General features: G+C 42.6%; 1 protein-coding gene across 1 annotated transcript in view; it reads left to right on the forward strand.

The window, feature by feature from the left end:
• The window catches only part of LRRC47 (leucine rich repeat containing 47), a 184292-nt gene that overhangs the window by 146699 nt on the left and 11234 nt on the right, over window positions 1-26359 (forward strand). Inside the window, exon 6 of the mRNA XM_078642635.1 lies at window positions 11865-11954. Coding sequence (XP_078498761.1) covers window positions 11865-11954 — 90 coding nt within the window. The remainder of the gene's footprint in view (window positions 1-11864; window positions 11955-26359) is intronic.

A 26359-nucleotide genomic window follows, 5' to 3' on the forward strand; every position in this document is an offset into this window, starting at 1 on the left:
GCCCAAACCTGCCCAAGATGTTCTTAGGAATACTCTTTAGTTTATATTTTTTAGTTGGATCACTTTTTCACATTTAGACTTGAAATTGGGATTCCCAAAAAGAAGCATTTAGTTTTCAAATTGGGAGCGAATAGTGACAACTTTTTTCCTGGTATTTTTCTTTTCCAGACCACTGCCCTTCTCACTAGTTTCCCACATTGTCTGGCTGAAGATTTTTCAGGCAAGTTTAGCTTGTACTTGCTAGTGATGGCATTACACGGGGGCTATGGAATCAAAAGGACATCAATGGAAAGGACAAATGGATGTCCTTAGAAGAAATACTTGAAAGCATTTATCCAGAAATTGCAATGGCAGAAGATTAACAGAGAAGAACCAAATTACTCTCCCAACAATATGCATTCAAATGGCAAGTCACTTGTGTAATCCATTCATAGAAAGGGGTGTAGCTTCGGGGGCGGGGGGCTTTGAGGCATTACACCCCCTTATAAGTTTATTCTACACTAAATAGTTGGGTACAGGTGCTTTAACTCTGGTATGGTAAGCTGCTTGTCAGATTTCACCTGCGATGTTTACATAAACATGCAGACAAAACACACACTTGTCTCCAAGGTCTTAAAAATGGTTATTTTATAAAATATTACGTTAGAAGTACCCCTCTTAATACACACTCCTCTCCCTTCCTACTGCTCCTTAAGGCCTTGCTTCTCCTATAATGTATTTTAACCCCTGTGATTGTTGGGAAATCTGAAGCCCTACCCCCAATTTTACAGACCCAGCTACGCCCCTGGTCATAGATCCCATTTGAGACCAAAAGCCAGTGCCATCCCTGTATTACAGCATCACACTGTGCGGTATAGAAGTGGCTCAGTTTCATAGCACAGTGTCCATGGCTTAGAGTGGTTTAAAGTCTACGTATTCTCATCTGATAGAAGTGACACTATTTCCTCATTCACCTGCTAAGAATAGTCGCTAAGGTGTAATTGCCATCTTTTACTGCGACTTCCAAATGCCTTTATCTCTCCTATGTCATAAGACTGTACTCAACTATATGGTCTTGATGTGTCACTTATGGACGGACAGCATAGGAGTGGAATTATAAGAATTACGCTTTGATTATCATAATATGCAAATACTGGTATCTCCCACACTAGCTACTGCATCATCTTAATTACTGGTGCAGTCTGCTGTCTGGTATGCATCACCTTAACTACTACTACAGTCTAATCTCTGGCTACTGTATCATTTTAACTGATGATGCAGTCTACTCAACAAGAATCCGTTGATTGCAGTTGCTTTCTTGTGTTTTAATCTCAACACCCCTAGAAAATGATAGAACATTTATGGAAAATCCCGAACTTGTGAAAATATGAGCTTTATTTCTTGTGGATATTCATTGAAATCTAGATAATCTGTTCAATCAATTGTACTTCACCCAATGAGAAGTAGGGATTTTATATCCAAATACACACATACTGGCTCTCTGATGTTAGGAGATGATCGCTATCTGCGACAATATTGTTTGATTCTGAACCTAACACCCCAGATAATAAAACTATATATGTTCAGTCTGCTTCAGTTGTGGTATTATCTGTGCACCTCAAGGATGTTACCAGTTTGAACAAGCCAATCCGTTGTATTACTAAGCCGCTCTGTAATTAAAAAAAAAAAGTTTTCAATCCGTTTAAAACTATAGATAATCTAACATTCCTGCAAATTAACTATTTGTATCAGGTGTTACCATCAGGAGATTTAGGTTTTAGATTTTGACAATTGACTTGCATTGGCCACCTACACCTTCCCTTTCGGACATCACATTTACATCTCTGATGTACAGATGGCACTTATGTTAAGTTAATTTCTAGAGTGCACTACCACTGAAGCTTCTTGGCGCTAAAGAGAGTTGGACCAACATAACAGTAAGTATAATTGTATAAGGTCATAAGCATATGTAAATAGAAATGTTATAAGTTCTCTCTTAAACTTGATTAAAGCCGTTTGAGAGAACAGTTTGAAAGGGAGAGAGTTCCACTTCCTGGAAGCAGTGTAAAAAAATGGCTCTTGCTCCATAAGATGATAAACTTATTTAAGGAACCTCAGAAAGAACTTGATAGTTAAGTGTGAGTGAGGTTTTGTAGCTTAAACTTTCTTTTAAGTAAAGATGGGGCCTGACCGTGTACCACATTATGAATAATCAACAAGGTTTTTAATTGAATTTTCCAAGGTACTGGAAGCCATTGAAGTTGAAAGACAACAGGAGTAATGTGGTCTTTGAGTGAAAGTTTGGTGAGAAGACCTGATGTTGAATTTTCAGTCAGTTGTCCATCTCCTAACTGTCTCTTTGGCATAACTAAATAACAAGCATTTGCATAGGCTAGCCCAAATTGAATTGGAGACGGACCACTGTGTTTCTGAACCTCAAAAGGAATGAAAGGGAGAACCTTTTTTTTATTTAAGTTTCAAATAGCAATAACCGGTGGAAGTAGCTTTGTGAATCGGGGGTTCCAGTAATAACTTTTTATCTAAAATAAATTTCAGGTTTTTGGTCATTTTAAAGGGGAGGATAAAATACTCATAATACGAGGCCAGAGAGCTGAATTCCATTTTTCAATGACATTCTTGGTAATTGGAACCTTTGTCTTTGCAGGATTTAGTTTTAAGATTTATTTTGTCATCTAATCAGAGGCCATTTGTAAACCTTCCTGCATGCCACAGAAGACACCAGAATCATTGCTGACTTAGGACAATAAGTTAAGTAGGATTTGAGTGTCATCGGTATGCATATAGAATTAGACGCCCATTTTTTACAGCAAGAGGGCCACATAGATATTAAACAAAACTGGAAATGAAGCCCTGAGGTGTGCCCCAGTTAACTTGGTTGGAAGAGGATGGAGCTGAAAGAAATAGAATCGATTGATACCGCTCTGTCAAAATGGCTCGCTTACCCACTGAACATTGGCTCTGTAATGACCGTGTCCGGGGTGTTATTTACACCATGTACTATCGTACAAGGGAAACCCAGCGGTATTAAGGTACCATGGGAATCGGTATTTTCATGGAACAGGGGTCCCTTACTTAAGTTACCTTAAATCATATTACATAGAGATACGATGAAATAGACGTTTATTGTCCAAATGGAAACGCGCACCCCCCACCCTCCCAGCGACTTGAGACCCTCTAGGATGAGTAGTGCGCTTTACAAGCCCTGATTGATTGATTGAAATGAAGTAACAAATATTTTATAAAGACATATAGCACATTAATAAAGTGGAAAACACTACAGAAAAAAGTTCAACAACATGTGACTACAGTAAAGATAAACAAATTAAGTCACATATTGTAGAAAGTACCAATGCCCACATATTAAATTATATATCAATGTTAGAGGTCATGGTACTGTTTGTCGACGACATTTCTATCCCATCGAGTTACATTGGGGCCATCATCAGGACTTAAGGAATTATGCCTGAGAGGCAAAATGCCCAGATAAAGCTATTGTGGAGATGAGAAGTAAAAGCTAGGGCAAAAGCCCTAGCAGTCTGGGAGCGGCACAGCAAGGTTGGATTGTGAGCGAAGTGGGTTGCCGATATAAGATCCTGTATTGATGGTCTGAGCGTGCCAAAACGCTATTTGAGTAGTATTCTAGCTGTGGCTGCCAATAGCTAACCCACAATTCCTTATGTCCTGAGGATGGTCCCAATAGCATTCAATAGGATTGAAGCGTCTTTGAAAAACAGTACCATGACCTCTAAGCTAACATTAAATATGTGGGCTTTGCTACTTTCTGCAGTATGTGAATTGAGTTGCTTGTCTTTACTGGAGTCACATGTCAAATGTCTGAGTCCTAAAGGTTGTTGACCTTTTTCTGTTGTTTTTTCCATTTTATTAATGTGCTATATGTCTTAATAAAAGCATTTGTTACTCCATTTGGACTATTAACATAGATTTCATTATATCTCTATGTAGTATGATCCAAGATAATTTAAGTAAGGGGCCCCTGTTCCTTGAAAAGGCTGCTGTAACACGAGAATATTTTTGTATATATATATATGTGCATCCAGTGTGAATTTTCAGTAGATACGTGCTCTCAGGACAATAACTCGGGAAGCATCCAGTTAGCAGCTAGGGCATTTATTAAACCACAGCCTTATTTAACTTGGAATATCCCTCATGGGATTTGAAGACTGATACTCCTACTGAGATTTAATCTGCTGCCTTTAGGAGACGTCACTGGCATCTGGGATAAAACACCTAGAGAGAAGAGAATCTGTGACCTGTGCCAGTTGCAAATCCAAGATCTTAATCATGTTTTATTTGCTTGTTCAAAGCTGCAAAGTGCCAGGCGAGTGTTTTTAAAACCAGTATTTATCAAATTTAATATTCACTCTGCTCAGTATGCACGTTCTCTGGTTTTGTCACCCCCGAATGAAATGGTTTGTTTAAAGATATACCAATTTTTTAGAACATTTTTGCCTATTTACTAGAATTTTGTCTAACAGTAGTACCCTGGTTTTGTTTTAATATCTACTGGTTGGTTATTTAATAGTTTCATGTATTCATTGCATCATTTGCACATTACTTAGTATGTATATAAGAAATTTTATTGTCCGGTTATGTGATTGTTTTATGTATCATAGCATTGTTTGCACATTTCACACTATGTTTGATATCATGTTATAGTAATGTATAAGGAAGGAATTTTGTACTGTACGCAATGTCTGTCTTTTTAAATTGTCAGTGTGTTTTTGTGGATCTCCTTCGGAGTTCCAAAACAAAATAAATACATTGAATTGAATTGCATTTATTAAACCTCATAAACCCTCCATGACACGTTTTGACCAGAGATTGTTTTCATCACACCAGTTTTTATATATACGACGTGTTTCGGCCATGGTAAAAAAAAATATATATATGATCAAGATCGCTGTGGCGATCAAAACGTGTCTGGGGCGGACACTCGGCTGTTTCACTGTGGTGATAATGTGAATAAAGAAAACAACTTTGAACCTTTGCTTTGGATTTATTGGAAATCTTTGTTGATCCGTACCAGCTTTGTGTCCCCCTCGCTGTAGAAGGTGGGACAGGACTTTGGATTTGATAGATAGATATATATATGAGGTTCCTCCTTTACAGGCAACTGTGTTTTTTTGGATTTACGGCGGCTTGCCTGAGCCGCGGAGGAGCCCCAGTGCTGGCCACAGTACTCCAGCAGTGACGGTGACGCGCCACTGCGTATGGGAAAGGAGCCGAACTTTGGGGGACTATTGGTGCTAGCGGGGACTCAAGCTGTGTCCCACCACCCACTGGGGTGATTTATTTTGACAAATGGTGGGCCAACGCACAGCCTCTCACTTGAGTAAGACTTGGCACTACAAAGACCATGAAGCAACGAGAGTGGCCACGCCCATCGGGGCGGAGGTTCGTCCTCAAATGGTGGTGCTAACAAACAGCTGTGCTGCTGCCCTGGGTGTTCGTTTGCCTCTGACGAAGTGGATCAACCACGAAACGCGTTAGGCAGAACTTTATCAAGTGGTGACCCAGCTGCTGTTTCCTCGCTGTGAACCCCTCCATTAAAGAAACCGTGGCATACTAAGATCCTTTTGTGAGGTTCCTCCTTTACAGGCAACTGTGTTTTTTGGATTTACGGCGGCTTGCCTGAGCCGCGGAGGAGCCCCAGTGCTGGCCACAGTACTCCAGCAGTGACGGTGACGCGCCACTGCGTATGGGAAAGGAGCCGAACTTTGGGGGACTATTGGTGCTAGCGGGGACTCAAGCTGTGTCCCACCACCCACTGGGGTGATTTATTTTGACAAATGGTGGGCCAACGCACAGCCTCTCACTTGAGTAAGACTTGGCACTACAAAGACCATGAAGCAACGAGAGTGGCCACGCCCATCGGGGCGGAGGTTCGTCCTCAAATGGTGGTGCTAACAAACAGCTGTGCTGCTGCCCTGGGTGTTCGTTTGCCTCTGACGAAGTGGATCAACCACGAAACGCGTTAGGCAGAACTTTATCAAGTGGTGACCCAGCTGCTGTTTCCTCGCTGTGAACCCCTCCATTAAAGAAACCTTGGCATACTAAGATCCTTTTGTGAGGTTCCTCCTTTACAGGCAACTGTGTTTTTTGGATTTACGGCGGCTTGCCTGAGCCGCGGAGGAGCCCCAGTGCTGGTCACAGTACTCCAGCAGTGACGGTGACGCGCCACTGCGTATGGGAAAGGAGCCGAACTTTGGGGGATTATTGGTGCTAGCGGGGACTCAAGCTGTGTCCCACCACCCACTGGGGTGATTTATTTTGACAGATGGTGGGCCAACGCACAGCCTCTCACTTGAGTAAGACTTGGCACTACAAAGACCATGAAGCAACGAGAGTGGCCACGCCCACCGGGGCGGAGGTTCGTCCTCAAATGGTGGTGCTAACAAACAGCTGTGCTGCTGCCCTGGGTGTTCGTTTGCCTCTGACGAAGTGGATCAACCACGAAACGCGTTAGGCAGAACTTTATCAAGTGGTGACCCAGCTGCTGTTTCCTCGCTGTGAACCCCTCCATTAAAGAAACCTTGGCATACTAAGATCCTTTTTTGAGGTTCCTCCTTTACAGGCAACTGTGTTTTTTGGATTTACGGCGGCTTGCCTGAGCCGCGGAGGAGCCCCAGTGCTGGCCACAGTACTCCAGCAGTGACGGTGACGCGCCACTGCGTATGGGAAAGGAGCCGAACTTTGGGGGACTATTGGTGATAGCGGGGACTCAAGCTGTGTCCCACCACCCACTGGGGTGATTTATTTTGACAAATGGTGGGCCAACGCACAGCCTCTCACTTGAGTAAGACTTGGCACTACAAAGACCATGAAGCAACGAGAGTGGCCACGCCCATCGGGGCGGAGGTTCGTCCTCAAATGGTGGTGCTAACAAACAGCTGTGCTGCTGCCCTGGGTGTTCGTTTGCCTCTGACGAAGTGGATCAACCACGAAACGCGTTAGGCAGAACTTTATCAAGTGGTGACCCAGCTGCTGTTTCCTCGCTGTGAACCCCTCCATTAAAGAAACCTTGGCATACTAAGATCCTTTTGTGAGGTTCCTCCTTTACAGGCAACTGTGTTTTTTGGATTTACGGCGGCTTGCCTGAGCCGCGGAGGAGCCCCAGTGCTGGCCACAGTACTCCAGCAGTGACGGTGACGCGCCACTGCGTATGGGAAAGGAGACGAACTTTGGGGGACTATTGGTGCTAGCGGGGACTCAAGCTGTGTCCCACCACCCACTGGGGTGATTTATTTTGACAAATGGTGGGCCAACGCACAGCCTCTCACTTCAGTAAGACTTGGCACTACAAAGACCATGAAGCAACGAGAGTGGCCACGCCCATCGGGGCGGAGGTTCGTCCTCAAATGGTGGTGCTAACAAACAGCTGTGCTGCTGCCCTGGGTGTCCGTTTGCCTCTGACGAAGTGGATCAACCACGAAACGCGTTAGGCAGAACTTTATCAAGTGGTGACCCAGCTGCTGCTTCCTCGCTGTGAACCCCTCCATTAAAGAAACCTTGGCATACTAAGATCCTTTTGTGAGGTTCCTCCTTTACAGGCAACTGTGTTTTTTAGATATATATATATCTTATATATATATATATATATATATATATATATATATATATATATTTATTTAGAAAAATCAAAGGTTAAACTCTAAAAAACTCTGAAATTCCCCAGTTATATTTGTTGTAAATAACTATAACTCGTACCCTTACGTAACCATAACTCACACCGCCGCCGTGCACAGTTTTATCATCAATAGTTTCATTTCAAATGTTGCAGTGATATTATCAATGATATCATAAGGGATGTAATATGTGGAGTAATTAACAGTCAAATCAAAGTTTTACATTAACTGCCTGTATTTTTCCACACTGATTTATGGATAAAATCTATTACCTACATATATATATATATATATATATTTCAAATAGCTACGACTAAGTAGTTTATGTACTTTTTGTAAGTCCACATATGATCTAAAGTCTCTTTCATTTACTACTCTGACCAACAATTGAGACCGAATTGTGCCTATTGTTTTAGAAGCAAAAGTCACGCAAATGATGGACGGAATGCAGAGAAAATCAAACATTAACCCGCAGTCAATAGATCTGCGTTAAATCCATCGTTGTTTTGCTCACCATTACACCCCAGTTTAGACCCAGCCATATGCAAATCAGTCTTGACCATGTGCCTCATGGGAACATTCCAGCCCGAACTGCCAAGCCAGGTCCTCCCTGGACCGGAAGCAAACATCCTGGGACCGCTTTCAGGGAATCTCCCCTCATCAGCCAGGCTAGCTTGAATCTAGTGATACAGTGAGCCCGTGACCCATGTCTGGGAATACCCGTCGCACTTATGGCAAGAAAGCAAAAGTCACACAGATGATAGACTGAATGCAGAGCAAATCAAACCTTAACCCCGAGTCAATAGATCTGGGTCAAACTGGAATGACATGTGGAGCAAAAAAACAATGGATTTAGGCCCAGATCTCTGTACTGGGGTGAATGTATGACATTGTTCTGCATTCTGTCCATCAATTGTTCTTTTTGCATTTGTCACCCCGGATGGGACGGGTATGCCCAGACTTGGGTCCCATGCTCTGCATGCCACTGGAGTCAAGCTAGCCTGGCTGATGAGGTGTGTTACCCCGAAACTGGTCCCAGGATGCTTGTTTCCAGTCCACAGAGGACCTGGCTGGCAGTTCAGACATAGGGAGCAGGTTCTAGACTGATTTGCATATGGCTAGGTTCAAACTGGAACGGCATAGGGAGCAACAAAATTATGGTTTTAGGCCCAGATCTCTGTACTGGGGTGAATGTATGACATAGTTTTGCATTCTGTCCATCAATTGTTCCTTTTGCATTTTTTAGAAGCAGCATCATTAATTAAGCTTTGAAAAGATGAACCACCATAAAGCGGATTGTAGAGATTAATTGGTAAAATGGTAAACTTGGGGAGAGGAGTTGGCCTAACGGCTAGGGAACTCGACCTCGGACCTGGGGATCTGGGTTCGAGTCTCGGTAACGACGCCAAAAACCTCCTGTGATTCTGGGCAAATCACTTAATCTCCCATGCCTAAAATGAATGCGTGTCCTCATGTAACGTAACTGGTGCTATGTAAAGCGCTCTGATACCTGATTCACTTCGGGTCTAGTTCGCGCTATATAAAACAAAAACAAAAATTTCACCATTTCTAAATATGTCTGATAGCAGTTATCACCTTAAAACATACTCTTAAAATTATCACTTCAACCAATCCAAACCCTAAAACCATTACTCCTCTTTACCCATGACCAGAAACAGCCCTTACCCTCCTACCTCTACCCTCTTATAAACCCGACCCCAAAAAATCCTTTATCCCCACCTGCCCCTAAACCCTAATACTTTACCTTCCTTTTCCTCTATCCCCCATTGTCCTTACCCATTCGATAATCATCCCTTATTGCTAATCTGTTTTTGTTTTTTTATCGCATAATATGAATTCCATTAAAAAAACGCACTTTCCTATGTGGTAAAGTACCATAGGGTAATGCACTTAAAAAGCACCTGTGTAGTTCTTACCTGCATGGTACTTACCTGATAGGTAACATCCTGCAGGGTAAAGATCACAGAGTTAAGAAGCTCCGAGAAGCTCTATCATGTACATTTGGTACTATAGGTATTGAAAATGCAGCGTTCACTTGTAAAAATATTATGGTTTCTGCTCATGTCTCCTGAGAATACAGAGCACTAAATTAACAAATTACTTCAGCCTGTCAGTGACCCCCCCCACCTTCCAATTATTTGCCTAACCTTATTCCACTCTCATTCTTCTGAGTTTTATGCTGCTCCTCCAAATTCCTTCCCGACTTCACCTTCACCCAACTTGAGGATTCCCCCAAGACTTACATCAACAACACCCCATCTCCACCCCACCCCACACCGTCCTGTTCTCCCACTTCCCAACCTCACAACATTATACATCTTTCCTTGGATTCATTTGCCACTTACTAGCAGAACGTTTTTTAAACCCTTTCCTTCTCCGCCTTCATCCCATCATTTATGCTATCATAGCATGCATCACAGCATTCCTAAACTGAAAGAGCAGGTTACACCTCTCTTGTGGGAGGCAGCAAAAACTATATACTTCCTATGCCTCCCCACCCCAGGCAAGTCCCACATTGCCACCTTGTCCTTTGAGTTCAACTGAATAATTCCCTTACCACAGCCAAACTCTTAAACACTTAAACATGTGACATATTCCTAGTGGCCAAAGCCACACTGCTTGGAATAACTATATAACCATAACAGTTCGAAAGTTATCAACAGTGCTATCCATGGTTCTTACTCGAAGACAGTTGGTTTGGTTTGCACACATTAGTTTTACTGACTACAAAAGTGCTCCTCACCACTTATGTACATTTTAACCATGCAGCCTTTGAGGATTGCCTTGATTTCTGTTTTTCAGGGATTCTTCTCGAAATTATTTTTTACTACAAATGCACTCCTTGTTGTCCCCTTCGAGCAATTGATATGGGAGAGTGTGATAAACAAATTCTGCCAGCTTCTTCACAAGTTCTATGCAAGTCCCTTCATGACCCACATCCATTTTTCTTTAAGCTCAAGTTTGTCTCTTGATACTTCGTATGCGTGATGCTTGTTGGTGGCAAAGAGAAGTTCCCAAAGAGGTAAATAAAAAAATAAAAATAAATATCTAGTGGCCCTTTTACCCATGATCCTAGCCTTCGCCATTGTGTTTTTCTGTGTTCTTGATTCTGTGCCTCAGTACACGCCAATTATGCTTTCTAGGGAGCATTTCATATCGTATCTGAAATCCTGGGAGTGAATCATAAACTGTTCTTTCAGTGATGAGTGCTCAATGAGTTGCTTCAATTTCATGAATTTAAATGATTGTACAAGTTGGTTCTTTTCTGACGACTTCTCGCCCCAAAAAAGTAATTTTGGCGACACATACATTGATTTAAGAAAGCCTTTATTGGGAACATTTAAATCCTAAGGAAATTTTAGAGTAATTGCTTAAGAGTGGCTTGCTTTTACCCGGTAAGGAGAGGAGGGAGCTGTAAAGTAAAATTTCTTCTTTTGTGATTTTGTCCAAAATACTGGTTTGCTGACGACTAAAAAGCAGCTAACTGATCTCTACATATTCTTTTATGTGGACTCGCTCAGACTACAGGGCAGACTTTTCTTTCAATCTCATTGGCATTCTTCAGCTTCCTTAATTTGAGCATGATGGCACACTTTTATGAGGTAATTAGTTGAGTTGTAAGAAAAGATTTCATTGAACTGTACTTACAGTTACAGTAGTGGTACATAAAAATGGTTGGAGTGAAGCAGAACTTTTGTTGACAGTGCAGCTGTCGCTAGACAATTATGTGAGCAATAATAGAAATGGCTTTAGCTCCACCAACATGCTGGGAGCCAAGAGTACATGTTTTGGGTTGGGCAGAAGTTGTGTGCTCCACCCCTCCCCTAGAAAAAAGTGCATGCCCTCCACACCGCTGTGATCATTTTAGTTTATCCATAGGCCCGAGTTGGACTTGAATGGGCACACATATGACATTGTAATGCTATTAAAGTGTCTAGATTATCTTTTTTTTCTTTGGCAGCAGCACATATGGGAGGGGGCAGTAATTAACCTACATGGATTCTTAGTTCAGGCCTGTCAGTGCAAGTTTCACCAGACCTTTTAACCTGCATCAATATTTTACAGCATCTTCAGAAATGCATATTATTTCCCATGCTTTTTACTTGTAATGCTTCACATTACTGTACAACATTCTTTTAAAGCCAAAGCTAATGGCATTGCCGATGCTTGTTCTTATATGTGAATTGCTTTTTCTAGATCCGGAAATCAACCACTGACCTATTTGTAGAGGTGACGAGTCCCACCAGCTTGCAGATTTGTAAAGATGTTATGGATACCCTCATCCTTGTGAGTATTTGACTCTATTGTGTATGAGTCTTATCTTGGTTTCCTTTTGTGTCTCTGTAAACTCTGACTATTGATGGGAAATGTTTGTCTAATACATGACAGCGAACTTGAAATTCTGAGAATAAATCATAAAATATGCTTGTCCTTTTTTGTTCAACAAGTATTGTAGATTTCTGAAGGGCGATAGTGGATCTTTTTTCCACATCTCTAACAGTTAAGCATTGCGGTAGACTGGAAGCCTCCATGGTCAGTGCAAAACTTCACTTCCACTAATCTGTTAAGTACAAGATATGGGGCAGGAGAGCTGCTGAAAGATTTACCTTGGCATGCTGACAGTATTTCTCGACTAAGCGAGAACTATTGATTCTACCAATGTATTTTAGCCATGTTGAACACTAGCATGGCTGCTGTTCAGCGTGGCTAATGTTAGTGGTGTAGAGGAGAGTAGAGTGTAGGCGAGTATTGTAGAGGCGTAGAGTAGAGAGGAGTGTCATGCAGTGTTGTGGAGTAGAATTGAGTGTCGTGAAGTGGTGTAGAGTGGAGTGGTGTTGAGGGTCGTAGAGTGCCGTGGAGTGGTATACATTGTCGTAGATTGGGGTGGCGTCGAGTAGTAGAGTGTTGTAAAGTGGAGTGGCATTGAGTGTCATAGACTAGGGTGAAATTGTAGAGTAATGTTTTGTAGAGTGGAATGGCATAGAGTGAAGTAGAGTGTTGTAAAGTAGAGGGGCGTTGAGTGGAGTAGAGTGACATCCTGTGGAGTAGAGGGTTATGTAGTGGTGTGGAGTGTCATGGAGGGTCAGAGCGTGGAGTGTTGTAGCGTGTCATTGACTGGAATGTCATAGAGTGGAGTAGAGGGGTGAAGAGTGTCGTAGAGTGGAGGAGTGTGTATTAGAGTGGCGTGGGGTGATGCAGTGTGTAGAGTGGTTTGGCGGAGAGTGCGATAAGTAGAGTGGTGTACTGTGGAGTAGAGTGTCATGGAGTGTAGTAGAGTAGAGTGGCCTAGAGTTGAGTAGAGTACTGTGGAGTGGAGTTGAGTGGTGTAGAATGGAGCGGACTATTGTGGAGTAAAGTGCCATAGACTCGAGTGTCGGAGAGTGGAGTAAAGTGGCGTGAACTATAGGAGAGCGGAGGGGCTTAGAGCGTCATAAGAGGAGTAGAGTAACCTAAAGAGGAGTGGGATAGATTGGCGTTTCTTAAAGTTGAGTATTGTACAGTTGAGTAGAATGGCATAGAGGGTAGTTGCATGGAGTGGAGTAGTGTCGTAGGGTGGGGTAGAGTATTATGTCATGGAGTACAGTAGTGGGGCATAGAGTGGAGAAGGGTGTAATAGAGTGGAATAGAGTAATATGTTGTGGAGTAGAGTGGCAGGGCATAGAGTGGAGTAGACTGGAGTAGTGCAGAGTGGAGTATGCATGATGTGGTAGTGCACTGCTATTAGAGACAACAGATTTTCAATAGAAATTACAATTACATATGCTCAGGCATACAGTTTTACATTTAAAACTTTGCAGTGCACAAACGATAATGTGTGAGAATTGGCATCACCTAGTGTATTGATTTGTTTTGACTCGTCTTTTAAATGTGTTTTTTACTTTGAAGATTTTATGAACTATGTGAATATGCCATTGTCTAGGTCCCTTTGTATCAGATTTAGAGTAAGGATTTTACCAACTGCTTCTTTTACTTCCTCTTGGAGGTGTAATGGTAGCACCACCAATCTTTGCCCCATGAGTTGTCGGTCAGTTGAGGATGACGAGCACCTACTGTTTTTCTGTAGTGTGTACACTAAACAATATACTCGCTGGATAATCCCTCTGTGCCGCCTCCTTGGGCTTGGCTGGGCTAGAAAATATGTAGGGCAGACACTAGGAGGTGTGTTTTTTATTTGGTTGGCAGCTACCTAAACTCCATATGGTATCTCAGGATAAGAGGTATTACTTCCCTAACGCACCAGGCACTTTAAGTAAAATTTGGATTATGGCTCCTTTTATGTGATTTCAAGTAATTGTTTATCTCAGCACATGAACAGTTGCTAGATTATAGGGTTTGACAAAAAGGCCCTACTAAGTTTCTTCTTAGTTAGAAGCCGACATTTCCTTTTAATGAATTGAAATGTTTACAATTTACTATGTTTTTAAACCTATGCTGCTATGTGTACTTTTATGTTTTTATAACCGAAATAAAGATAAATGATGATTTGTTTTGATCATATTCAAATTTTCGTTTCTGGCACACTTCAAAATTACAAAAACAGTGCTTAATTTGTGCTTTCCCCCTAATTTTAATATTTTTTGTAATATATGCACAGTTAATTTACAGACATTTAAATGGTGTGTGCTAAAATAAAAGGCTTCATTCAGTAAGTAAAATACAATTGTGAAGTGCTCTGCTCAGTACCCACCCAGAAGGTGGAACAGAGGCAGGGAGAGCAAATGAAAACAAGCATTGGCATTGCCAATAGGTCTCGCTTGGGGACCTTATAAGTATTTAGTTTTGCAGCACAATATCCGATTATGCAACAAGGATATTGTGCTGCAAAACTAAATACTTATAAGGTCCCACAAGCGAGACCTATTGGCAATGCCAATGCTTGTTAAATTTTGTAACACTGTCTGGGCATTGTACAAGTTTAATACCCAAATATAGCAATAAGCAAAAGAAAGGTGAACAGTCTAGCTTTGCAATGGGCCTTCCTTTGCACAGTATAATTTTGACCTAATTGAGGTAGAAACTATTTTTGTTTTGTTTTAGCTGCAGGTTATGCGGCAGATGGTGGATTACGTGACAAATCTATAATTATGCTGAAATTGCCGCAGCCTCACAATCGCATAATTCCAGTGGCCTTAATCAAACCCTAGAAAGAGAGATTGACATGCCAGGCGCAGCAGTTCAGTTTTAGGAAGCAAAGGAGAGAGGTCTCAGCTGACACAGTATTGAGGTGTCTCACACAGCAGTGATGAGAGGCCGAGCGCTGTGAAAAGAGATCACACAGAGGCCGAGAGAGGCCCTGCCCATGGAGAGGGAAAGTGGGTTTCGTGCATAGGTGAGAGGTCTGGCACTACAAGAGACACACAGATCTTGCAAAGTGAGGGGGCTCGCTGCGATGGTTCTGGTACTGTGGATTGGCACAAGAGGTCTCTCACCAAGTGAGAGCTCTCAAAAGGTAGTGAAAGGCCTCGTCTAGCACGGAGGGGCCTCACAGAGTGACAAGCGCCCTGGAACTGTGAAGAAGCGCTGACTGTCCTCACACACCTAGCCTTTTCCTGTAGATCCCAGCTTCCGGTAGAGACAGCACACAGCGGAAATCCTTGCAAGATTCTTTAAAAAGTAAAAGCGACAAAAATTGAAAGGACTGAAGTTTTACACGAGTTGGAATAACAACAACATACTTCCAAAACAAGCCAAAACAAATGGAAGCAAATGGTGGGGGCATGAAGGAGGAGGGGGTGCGAGGGATGAGGGAACACGGCCTGGGGGAAGCTGGCTGGGGAGAGAATGTAGAGCGCACGCTGGGCAAAGCCCTTTGATGTGCTGTGAGCGGCCGGAATGAATGATTAGGGGAGGAGAAGCGGGAAACTGAAAGTACGGCCGGCCTGCGGCCGGCCATGAATAATTAGGGGAGGAGAAGCCCTGGCCGTGAATGCGCGTGCATGTTGCTCACGTGGTTCACATGAACTGCAAGAAAACGCCATGAAAACGCCAGCAAAAAGCTGGTGGTTTCATGATGTTTTCGCCGCTTGAATTCTCGCTCCGCTCGATGCGCATGCACGCATCGATAGGTCGCGAGACCTAAAGATGAGAAAACACTACACAGAATCAAAGGGAAAAAAACACCCCCTTTCACACACCCTGATTGTCAGATAAAGCTCCTCACTTTGAAGTCAGAGAAGGAAAAGTGAACAGAAAGCGCCCTGGGAAGACAGAGCCTCACATTTGACCTCTGCCTTTGAATGCACGCAAATTTGACAAGATAAGAACAACATTTAAAGGCCTGTTAACAGAAAGCGAGCACTTGTGGAAGAATGCGGTAAATAGGATATGCTCCACAAGAGTAACAAAGGCATGCTGGACAGCCTAAAACAAAGTCAGCAAATTGAAAGCAAGCAAATGTGAGTTGCAAAGCCGATGGTAAGCAATGGGTTGAATTCTTCGTCAGGGAAGCCTTCCAGCTGTGCTATCTGGTAGGCTTTGACCCTAAAAGTGTGCCCTCTCTGGGAAACGTTCGAGAAACCCTTTTGTATAACAAAATTCTTGTAAATGTTTTTCCTCATTTGTTGTGAAGAAAACAACCTATTCATGTTAAGATGACAAAGCAGATTTAAATGTAATTTGGGGGAAAATAAATCATTCGCCCTCTACCTCAATATTTGCTGAAAATGTTGCAATCGGAGTGTCTTAATGTCTAGTGCTGAATAAACCAGATACTACAAGTAGGTTTATAATAGAGGATGGCTGGATACCTGTCTCGCACGCAGTGTAGAGGTGCACAAAGATTATTATTTGTTTATCACCAGTTATATTTCTGGTTTTTGTCATTCGGTCTTATATATATTCTCTGGAAAAACAAAACAAAGGTTAAAGTAACGTTATAATTAGGTGAATTTCTCAGTGACAACATTAACGATCATTTGAGATGTCGTCAGTGATGTCATCAATGATGCCATAGAGCATGTTGTGAGTGATGTCATAAGTGAGGTGATAAGCAGTGCATGGCTACAAGTTAACGTTAGTGCTGCTAAATATAACTGCTGAATTTCTGGTTTTTATTTAGTTCAAAATGTTAATGTTGTCACTGAGAAATCCACCTCTGATGTTACTTTAAGTCTAGTGAGACCACACTGTTGGATGAGAAGTCACTATAGTTGAGTATCAAATAATTTACTTCCCCATTAATAATTCTCTGTAGCATACTGGGTGTGCATAGTACTATATATATATATATATATATATATATATATATATATATATATATATATATATATATATATATATATATATATATATATATATATATATATATATATATATTGCTCATCAGCAGGCACTAATGTTTTCCTCCTATTTGCTTTATTTGCCTACTGAATTTTGATGTGCATAGAGAATCTTTTTCTGTCTTTTAGCCACCTTATCCTGCCACAGTCTTGAGTTTCCTCCTAGGCTAGGTAGCAAAATAGTCTCAGCAAAGTAGCACATTTAGAAAGTACAATAAAAAAAAAAAAAAAGAATCACAAAGGATAGATTGCTCGGGCAGAACTGGAAAGTTCTTGAGTTAGCAAGGCTCTTTTATGCTGCTTATGTAAGCAGATAATTATTTCCTCGGAAGCAAGAAGACCTACACAGGACAAGCTTGTCCAAGATCACAAATGTGCCCCTATGCAATACAAACATTATTAGCTCTCCCAATAATACTTTTTTCTGACTTTCCACAGTCATTATTTCTTGTTTTTTCAAAAGACTTCTCTTTCTCTTCTATGTATTTTCTTACATGGTTATTTTCTTAACAACACCTGTTTTCCATTTTCCTCCTACAAAAAGACAAGTGAATCAAAAAATGTAAAGTTACACACTAGTCCATAAATCCTAAAAGTAATTCTTTACTTTATTCTGTAACGTTTTCTACATATTTCAGCCACAATCACATATTTATATCTACTATACCACTACCCTGTTATTCCTTTCTCAAGAAAAACTCCAAACTCACCCAGTGCATTTTTTTCACAAATTATAACATGCCATCAAACCTGATTTCATAAAAGTTTATAAAGTAACACATTCTTCTTGAGACACCTTTGCTAACAATGAGCACTTTGTTTCTCTCTAGAAATACCAATATTGCCACTCAAACATTTCATTAGGCTAAAGTGTATGTACAGTGCGGTCCATAAAAACACTAGGGTTTGTATGAAGACATTTCACATTCTTTGTTCTATAATTTGACTAACACTACATCCTTTACTTACAAGTAAATACAGTTGGAACACTTCATTTTTCAAAACACAATCTGCAATACTTGCTGATATCTCTCTGGAGTCTGTCTACCTCTCAAAAACGATATTAGGAGATCTACACCTCCCCAAACATCTTTATACTTTGAAAACTTGCTATAGAATAAGTTGACCAACATTAGTACACTTACTGACACTTCACAGCAAAGTTTATAACATATATTGTTAATTACCTGAACTTGGAGTTTTCTTGAAAGCAGATGAAGACAGCAGTCTCTTTCAGATGCAATTGAATTCACTTCTGTTGATCCAAACTCAAACCGACTTCCTTCTCCGCCAAAGCACCAAGAACAAACTGAGCTATCTCTGGTTCTGCACTCTATCACAACGCAGCATTTCTTCAGCCATGTAATAAGAATGGTTGAGCCTTGGCCATTTTTTATTTTTTTTAACTTCTCCCCATACAATCTGGTGAAACTATTGTGTGATCGTACAACACCTTGTGGCAGGCCTTTTAATTTTCCATGCAAGTCTTGTGAGATGTACGCAAAATCTAACAGATGATGGGTGTGCATAGTATACTGTATGGATAGACTGGCCTCTACGTTTAGATCTCTGTGTCAGATTATGAGTGCGCGTAGTAGTGTGTGGGGAGGGGCAGCCCTCTCTTTCCAGACCTCTTTCTCAGATAACAGGTGTGCATAGTCGAGTGTGTAGATGGACTGACCTCTCCTCTCAGACTTCTCTCTCAGATGATGGGTTACCTTAGGGGGAGTGACAGACCTCTCATTCCAGACCCCTTTCTCAGATGACAGGCATGTGTAGATGGGTGTGTAGAGAGAGACTGGTCTCTATGCTAAGACCTCTTAGATGTCAGGTGCGTGTAGTGGTGAGTGGAGAGGGACTACTATTACTTGTCAGACCTCTTTCTCAGATGATGAGTGAGCATATTAAGGTATGTTCGTGGACTGGCCTCTCCTCAGGTGACAAGTGTGCATATTAGGGTGTGAACATGGACTGGCCTCTCCTGTCAGACCTCTCTTTCAAATGACAGGTTAGCGTAGTAATATGTGTGCGTGGACTGACCTTTCCTTTGACACATCTCAGATGACTGATATGTGTACTAGTGTTTGGGGAGGGACTGCCCTCTCCTGTCAAACCTCTCTCTCAGATGACGAGTGGCCACAGTAGGCTGTATGGATAGGCTGACCTCTACTTCCAGACCTCTTTCTAGGATGACGGGTGTGCATACTAGAGAGTGGGTAGAGAGACTGGCCTCTCCGCTGAGGCCTCTCTCTTGGATGATGGGTGTGCATAGTATGCTGCGGCAGGGACTATCCTCCACACTAACAACCCTCTCTTTAATGATGGGTGTGCATCTTAGGGTGTGGGAAGAGCCTTAACTCTACTCTCAAATCCTACCAAGCCAATGGACTTAAACAGTAGACTCTGATACACACCATCTCCATTAAGACTCCTTCCTACAGTAACAAGTGTGCATACAAGAGGGTTTTAAACATCACCTACTTCTTCTATGATCTCGATGGAGTCTCACGCTATCGTAACATCTAATACAAGTTTTGAAAAATTAACATTCTAATCATCACATTACTTATCTCTTACAAACTTCCTCTAAAAAAAAGTACCACAATATGCATTCCCACTCTAATCCTCTTTACTATTCACAATCCCATGAGTCCCGCAAGATTTAAACAAATTAGTTAAATATACATTTAATTTCTTCACAATAGTTATCTCTGAGACACCGCCTCTCTTTTTAAATTCATTTCCGCAACACCTCCAATTTTTTGACAGGCAACAGTAATGGCTCCAATTTAATTTCTAAAATCCCAACAGCCAGCCAATCGGAGAACTCACAGGGCTTGCAGGACTTGCAGGGCTTGCTGTAACCCCATGTAATGTGTGCTGTTTGGGTGGTACTTATGCCTGCTGGGCCCCAGGAGGAACCGCCATGACGGACTGCCCCTCTGCTAGAGGGCCCTGTGAGCTGGCCTGCCTGGGCCCAGCTTTGTCCTTGGGCTCCTGGATTCTAGCACCTCGTGAGTGCTACCTCTTTATTGCTGTATCCCCAGAGAGGGGGCGTATGAGCCTAGCAGTGCCGCTGTGCTGCGTAATCTTCTGGGGGAATCCCGGCGTGGGGATGCCCCCTTGCTGCTGGGAGGAGAAGCGGGAGCCTATTTCTCATTCCTTGCCACTTTGAGCGGGAACCTACCCCGCATTGCTCACTGAGAAGTGGGAGCCTACCCCACATTTCTGTGCCTCAGGACTGGAGCCACGGACTGTTGCGGCCGCCGCCGAAGGTCAGGCAGGGATTGCCTGGAGGAGGGCGGCCAACTGGTAGAAGAGAGGAAGTCTTGGGTGCTCCCCAGATAGGCGCCAAGGACTGGACATGCCCAGGGCGGGAGTCAGGCAGAGTGATGCCGGACGGTGGGCGGGAGCCTACCCCGCCTTAGCAGACCTGAAGTTGGAGCCTCGCAGGGGAAGGAAAGGCGGAGGGGACAACGCCAATGGAGTCTTCGCTCCGCATCCCAACGCTGCCACCAGATGCATACTGTGCCTACGCCTAAGATGATGCAGACATAATTCATGTTCATGTTGCTGATGCGGTGTACAGTATTTGGCCAGTAGTTAATGGTTGTGTTTTATTACTTGTGCTTTCTGATGGTTCTGACAGTGGCCCGATTGGCCCTGCCATGTATATAATCCCCTGTAAATCACTACCTTGTGCCAGTTGGCATGGTGTATATGTGTGATTATGATTCTAATGTTTTTAGATAATACAAGGCTATTTTTGATATAACCTTGTGTGGAGTTTCTTTTGTGGTGTGCCTAGTGTGTCGCGCAAATGCTTTACTCATTGCCACTGGGATAAGCCTAACTGCTCGTGCCAAGCTACCAAGGGGGTGAGCAGGGGTTATCTTCAGTGTGTAACTCGCTTGCACTGACTAGAGTGGTGGTTTCTGCCTGGCTTTGGCGCATGCCTTAACCAACCAGAAATCCCATTTCTAACAGCGTTCAATAGGGATTGTGAAATGCCCCAGTTCTTTCATTTTTCCCACAATCGGGGACGAGCAACGCTATCAAAAGCTGTTCGGAAGTCGATGAACCCCAGATATAGCGTCTTTCTTTTCTAGCGAGTGTGCCCTCCATCATGGGAGGTAGACCGATCAAGTTGACTTCAATGTGGCAACCCTATTGGAAGCTGATTTGAGTGTAGGGTATCAGTTTGCGGTCTTCCACCCAAGTTGTTAGTTCTTGAAGTAGAGTGCTTGCATAGGCCTTCCCTTCAGCGTCAAGGAGGGCGATTATCCGGCAGTTATCGGGGCTAGATCGAGAACCTTTTTTGTGGATAGGGACAAGAAGAGCGCCTCATCAGAAATAGGCCCGCACATTCCGTTATTCTTGAATAGGGTGGCCAAAAGTGCAGCCCACTTGTGCGTCGAGGCTTTGTACACCTTTGTTGGTATACCATTTGGGCCGGGCAAATCTCCAGGGCGCATTTAATTCATGATAAATGCGACTTGGGTTGGTGTGATCTTAATAGTGTGCTCCGGTCCAATATGAGGGTTGATGTGGCTAGAGCTGTGATGGCCAAGCCGATTGTTGCTAACGGGCTCTATGTGAGTGTTTCAATGTGAACCTCCCATTCAGCATGAGCAATATTTGTTACGGTTGATGGTTGGGCGGATCTGGCACCCTTGTTTACCCAGCTCCAACATCTTCTTTGGACCTTTGATTTTATTATTTCGTGAGCTGTTGCCCAGAGGTGATCTTCTTTCGTCTTCAGGTAAGTGAATCTTGCTTTCCTGTACTCCTTGCGAGTCATCGATATCTTTTTGCGAATAAATTTGTGTTGAGCGTCATCATAGGCATGCCTGCCCAATAAGTTGTTTAATTTGCGTTTAATTTTCATTGTGGTTTCCTTGTTCTCAATAAAATGGGGTGTATTTGTGGTGGGTTTGTTTGGCCTTTTAGTTATCTTTGAGGCTAAGTTTTCTCTAAGGTCTTCTACTGCCATTTCCCACGATGTTGCAGTCAGACTCTTGAACAATTTATCTAGGAAATGGTCCACCCTCTCTTCAATTAGGCCCTGAAGGTCCAGGGTCCACTGTACCTTTCTTCCAGGTTCCAAGTAGTCTTCTTTCCCAGCTGGGTTACTGACCGAAGGCACTGCGGCGATTACACTTTGCACATGAGAATGGCATGATCACTTTCCGGTGAGGGAGTTACCACGAAATCCTGCACTAGAGGGAAGTGAGCGACCGAAATCCAAATGTAGTCCAGAGTGGCCATTCTGGAGAAGGATACATGCGTATAAGCGGCAGGCGAATCGGATTCGAGTCTTCCATTTAAAAATACAGAGGCCTATGAGTAAAAGCATTTTTTTCTTTTTTTCTTTATGATGTTGTGCTGGTTGCTACACATGACATTCTTTATCTTCTTTGTTAGACTTTCCGCTTTGGATAGTCTGCTCCTATTAATATGCATTATCATTTATACTTACCATTTCCTTTCCACTCTTCTTTATATTGATGTGGATTTCTCATCCTCTCGTTTACCTTTCATATTTATTTCACTCTATCTTCCACACCTCCTCTATTATGTAATATGTTTTCTTTTATTTCATCCTACTTGCTTTCATTACTCTCCTTTTGTTTGGTTCTTGTATCATACCTTTAATAATTCTTTCTACTTTACTGGTCCTGATGCGATACATTGCTATATTTTTCTTCTGCCTTTTCTCTTCTATATCTTGTCTTCCTTTTGCTTCCTCCTCCTTGCTTTTATTTACTCTCCTCATGTTCCTCTCATGTAATATTTAGGTTGGGGGTTTATTGATGACAGTTTCTCGGAGGGGATGAAGAGGAGTTGATTCCGATTTTGATGATGTTATTTTGTTATATTGTGCTTTATATATCTCATGTTACCATTTATCCTCTAGAACCCCACTCTTCTTTGCTCGAAGGGGGCCCGGTCTCCCTTGGCGTTGCTCTAGGTGTACCCAGACCCGCAGTTTACAGTCCAGGTTGTTTTTCCTCTTCTACTTTCCTATCTACTCTTCCTTTTCCTTTTCTTTTTCCTTCTTTCCTTCTTCATTTCCCTACTTATTTATTTATTTATTTTCCCCAGAGTAGCATTTCTATTCTTTTTTTATCTCTCCTCTTCCTCACTTCTTGTTTACTTATTCCTATTCTCATGCCTTTTACCCATCCGTTGTCTGTGATTTCTTGTAATGTTCATGGCCTCACCCATTACATAAAACGCAAGAAAGTTCTTTCCTATTTACATTCTAAACCTGTGGATGTTGCTCTCTTACTGGAGACTCATTTGGACGATATTGAGTCTAGTAAACTCAGCAGGGACTGGGTTGGTAAAGTCATACATAGTTCAGTCTCTAAACCTGATCCCACAAATCCTAATCCTATTCGTAAATGCGGAGTAGCCATCCTTTTTCGGAAGTCACTTCCTTTCACAATTCTAAAGTCATGGTTTGACCCGGAAGGTCGATATGTATTTGTTAAACTAAAGCTTGGCAATTCCTTCATTTGTCTCGGTTCTGTATACGCTCCGCTAGGCTCCAAAAAACAATTTTTTCTTAGACTTAATCGTCTTCTTACGGAAATAAATGCTTCTCAATTTCTCATCGGCGGTGATTGGAATTTGGCACCGGATCCTGCTCTTGACAGAACAGGCTGCATTGACATTAACAACGCTTCGGACAGAGCCATTTTTTGTGACATCCTTACTGACACTGGTCTTGTTGACCATTGAAGAATAAGTCACCCACAGGATAAGGAGTACACTTTTTTTCTTCTACTCACGGTACGTTTTCGCGCCTTGATTATTTTCTTCTTTCTCAACATTCAGTCCGATTGGTTACTGATTCCCAGATTTTAGAAGCAGCTATATCTGATCACTCCCCTGTTCTTCTATCTCTAGACTTGGGTCTTATGAGTCCGGGGCGCAAACCGTGGCGTTTGAATATCAACAATTATAAAACGCCAGCGGGTAAACTTCTTTTGCAATCCCACTTCCGTGATTATCTTCTCAATAATGAAGATTCGGTTTCCTCTAAAATAATGGTCTGGGCAGCGGCTAAGGCAACCATCAGAGGTCAACTTATGCGGGACGCAGCTCTTTATAATAAACAGAACGCTGCCAAACAACTTGATCTGGAAAAGGATATTCGTCGACTCTCTCAACTATATATTTCGAAACCGACTCTCCAAAATCGTAAGTTATTGGAACAAGCACGCATGGCCCTCAATACTCTTTTTACTTCTAAGGCAGAATATGCCTTGCAAAAGATGAAAGGTCGTCATTATGAACAAGGGGAGAAGGCTGGTCGATTATTGGCTGCGCAGCTGCGTCAAAGAGAGGCCGCTATGGCGATTCCAGCGATTAAATCAAGAGGTGGCGATGTCCTTACTCGGCCACAAGACATAGTTGAGGAGTGTGCCTCATTTTATAGATCTCTTTATTCTCCAGGCACTCAGGTAGATACGCTAGCAATGTCTAAATTTCTAGATGCAGTACATCTTCCACGACTCTCCGATGATGGAAGAGCTCTACTGGAAGGACCTATCACGATGGATGAAATCTCCTCAGCTGTATCTGCCTTGCCGTGCCATAAAGCTCCGGGGGATGATGGTTTTCCTCTTGAATTTTTTAAATGGACTGGTCAGAGCATGATTGATACTCTTCATGCTGCCTTTGGGGAGGCCGTGGAGGAATCTTCTCTTGGTCCTATCTCTAACAAAGCCATCACAGCGGTTCTGCCTAAACCTGGCAAAGTTCCTCTATTGTGTGGCAGTTATCGTCCTATATCTCTCTTGAATTCTGATGTTAAGATCCTTGCTAGCATTCTTGCATCACGACTCCGCAAGATTTTACCTTCTTTAATTCATAACTCCCAAGTAGGTTTTGTTCCCGGTCGTTCCTCTCGCAATCACTTACGTACTCTCTCCCATGCCTTGTGGTCAGCTAAGCATCTTGCCGATGATGCCCTCCTTCTCTCTTTGGATGCTGAAAAAGCATTTGACCGCATCGAATGGGAATACCTTTTTACCGTCATGCAAAGATTTGGATTAGGTTATCAGTTCATAGCTAAAGTACGACTACTTTATGATAGCCCATCTGCTCAAGTTAACTGTGGTGGTTTTCTTTCTACTCCATTTCCTATCCGACGGGGTACTCGCCAGGGTTGGCCACTCTCCCCTCTTCTTTTCCTTTTGGCTATGGAACCTCTAGCTGCTGCAATTCGTCAATCGGCTGATGTAGTGGGCACTCCTCTTCCAATTGGTCACTCCAAAATTTATTTATATGCTGATGACATTCTTCTTACACTTACTGATCTTCCCTGCTCTCTCCCTGCTCTCCTCCGTGTCATTGATGATTTTTCTTCTTTCTCTGGATATAAGATAAACTGGGACAAGAGCGAAGCATTACCTATGCCCATTGGTACTACGAAGGACGCCATCTCTGGTTTTCCATTTCATTGGCAACCCTCTCGGCTTAAATACTTAGGTATACTCCTCAATAGGGGATTGGATAGTGTTGTCACGGACAATTTAACTCCTTTAATTGCGCAAATGCAAAGAGACTTCGATAAATGGAAGGCCCTAGGTTTATCCCTCTGGGGACGGGTTCAGGCGATCAAGATGGTCACCTTACCACGTTTTCTCTATGTTCTGGGTATGCTCCCTTTGACCATTCCTTTGGCTACTCTTCGGTTCATTGATTCGAAAATTTAACTTTTTATATGGGTATAGCTAAACCGCGTCTCACCCTAGCCAATTTAAAGTCCCACCAATTGCATGGAGGTTTAGGTCTTCCCTCTATCGAGCATTACTCCCTTGCCCTCCATCTTTCCCATCTTTCTTTCTTTTTACCTAAGTCTAAAGACATCCCCCAATGGGTTCCACTTGAACGTCACTTATTGGCTTCTGGCCCTGGTGTATCCCTTTTATATGGTAAGGGTTCCAGTTCTCTTGATCCCAAAAATCCTATATTATCCGCTATGTATAAGTCTTGGCAAAGAAGTCACCGTATCTTTAAGTCTAACTCGCGGCTTCACTTTAATGCTCCTATATGGTCTAACTCGGCTATTCGAGTGTGGGGTCGTACTGTGTCCTGGCCTCTGTGGCAGGAGGCTGGTATTCATTCCCTGGAACAACTGTTCCATGGTGACAATTTTAAATCCTTTCCCCAACTCAGTGAGGAATTCCATCTTCCGCCCTCACAATCCTGTAAATATTCCCATCTTCAACAAGCTCTCACAAAACGTCTGGGTTCCCCACCTGAGCTACTGTCCACTTCTCCCATTTTATCTTATTTGAATTTATGGGGAACTTTTAAGGGTGTCACCTATGGCCTTTATAAGACTTTCTTACATCCTCTATTTTCGCAACCCCTTTCAAAAGCTCTTCAATTGAAGTG

The sequence above is a fragment of the Lissotriton helveticus genome, chromosome 5_1 (genome assembly GCF_964261635.1).
Source record: "Lissotriton helveticus chromosome 5_1, aLisHel1.1, whole genome shotgun sequence".
In the NCBI taxonomy this organism is placed as follows: Eukaryota; Metazoa; Chordata; class Amphibia; order Caudata; family Salamandridae; genus Lissotriton; species Lissotriton helveticus.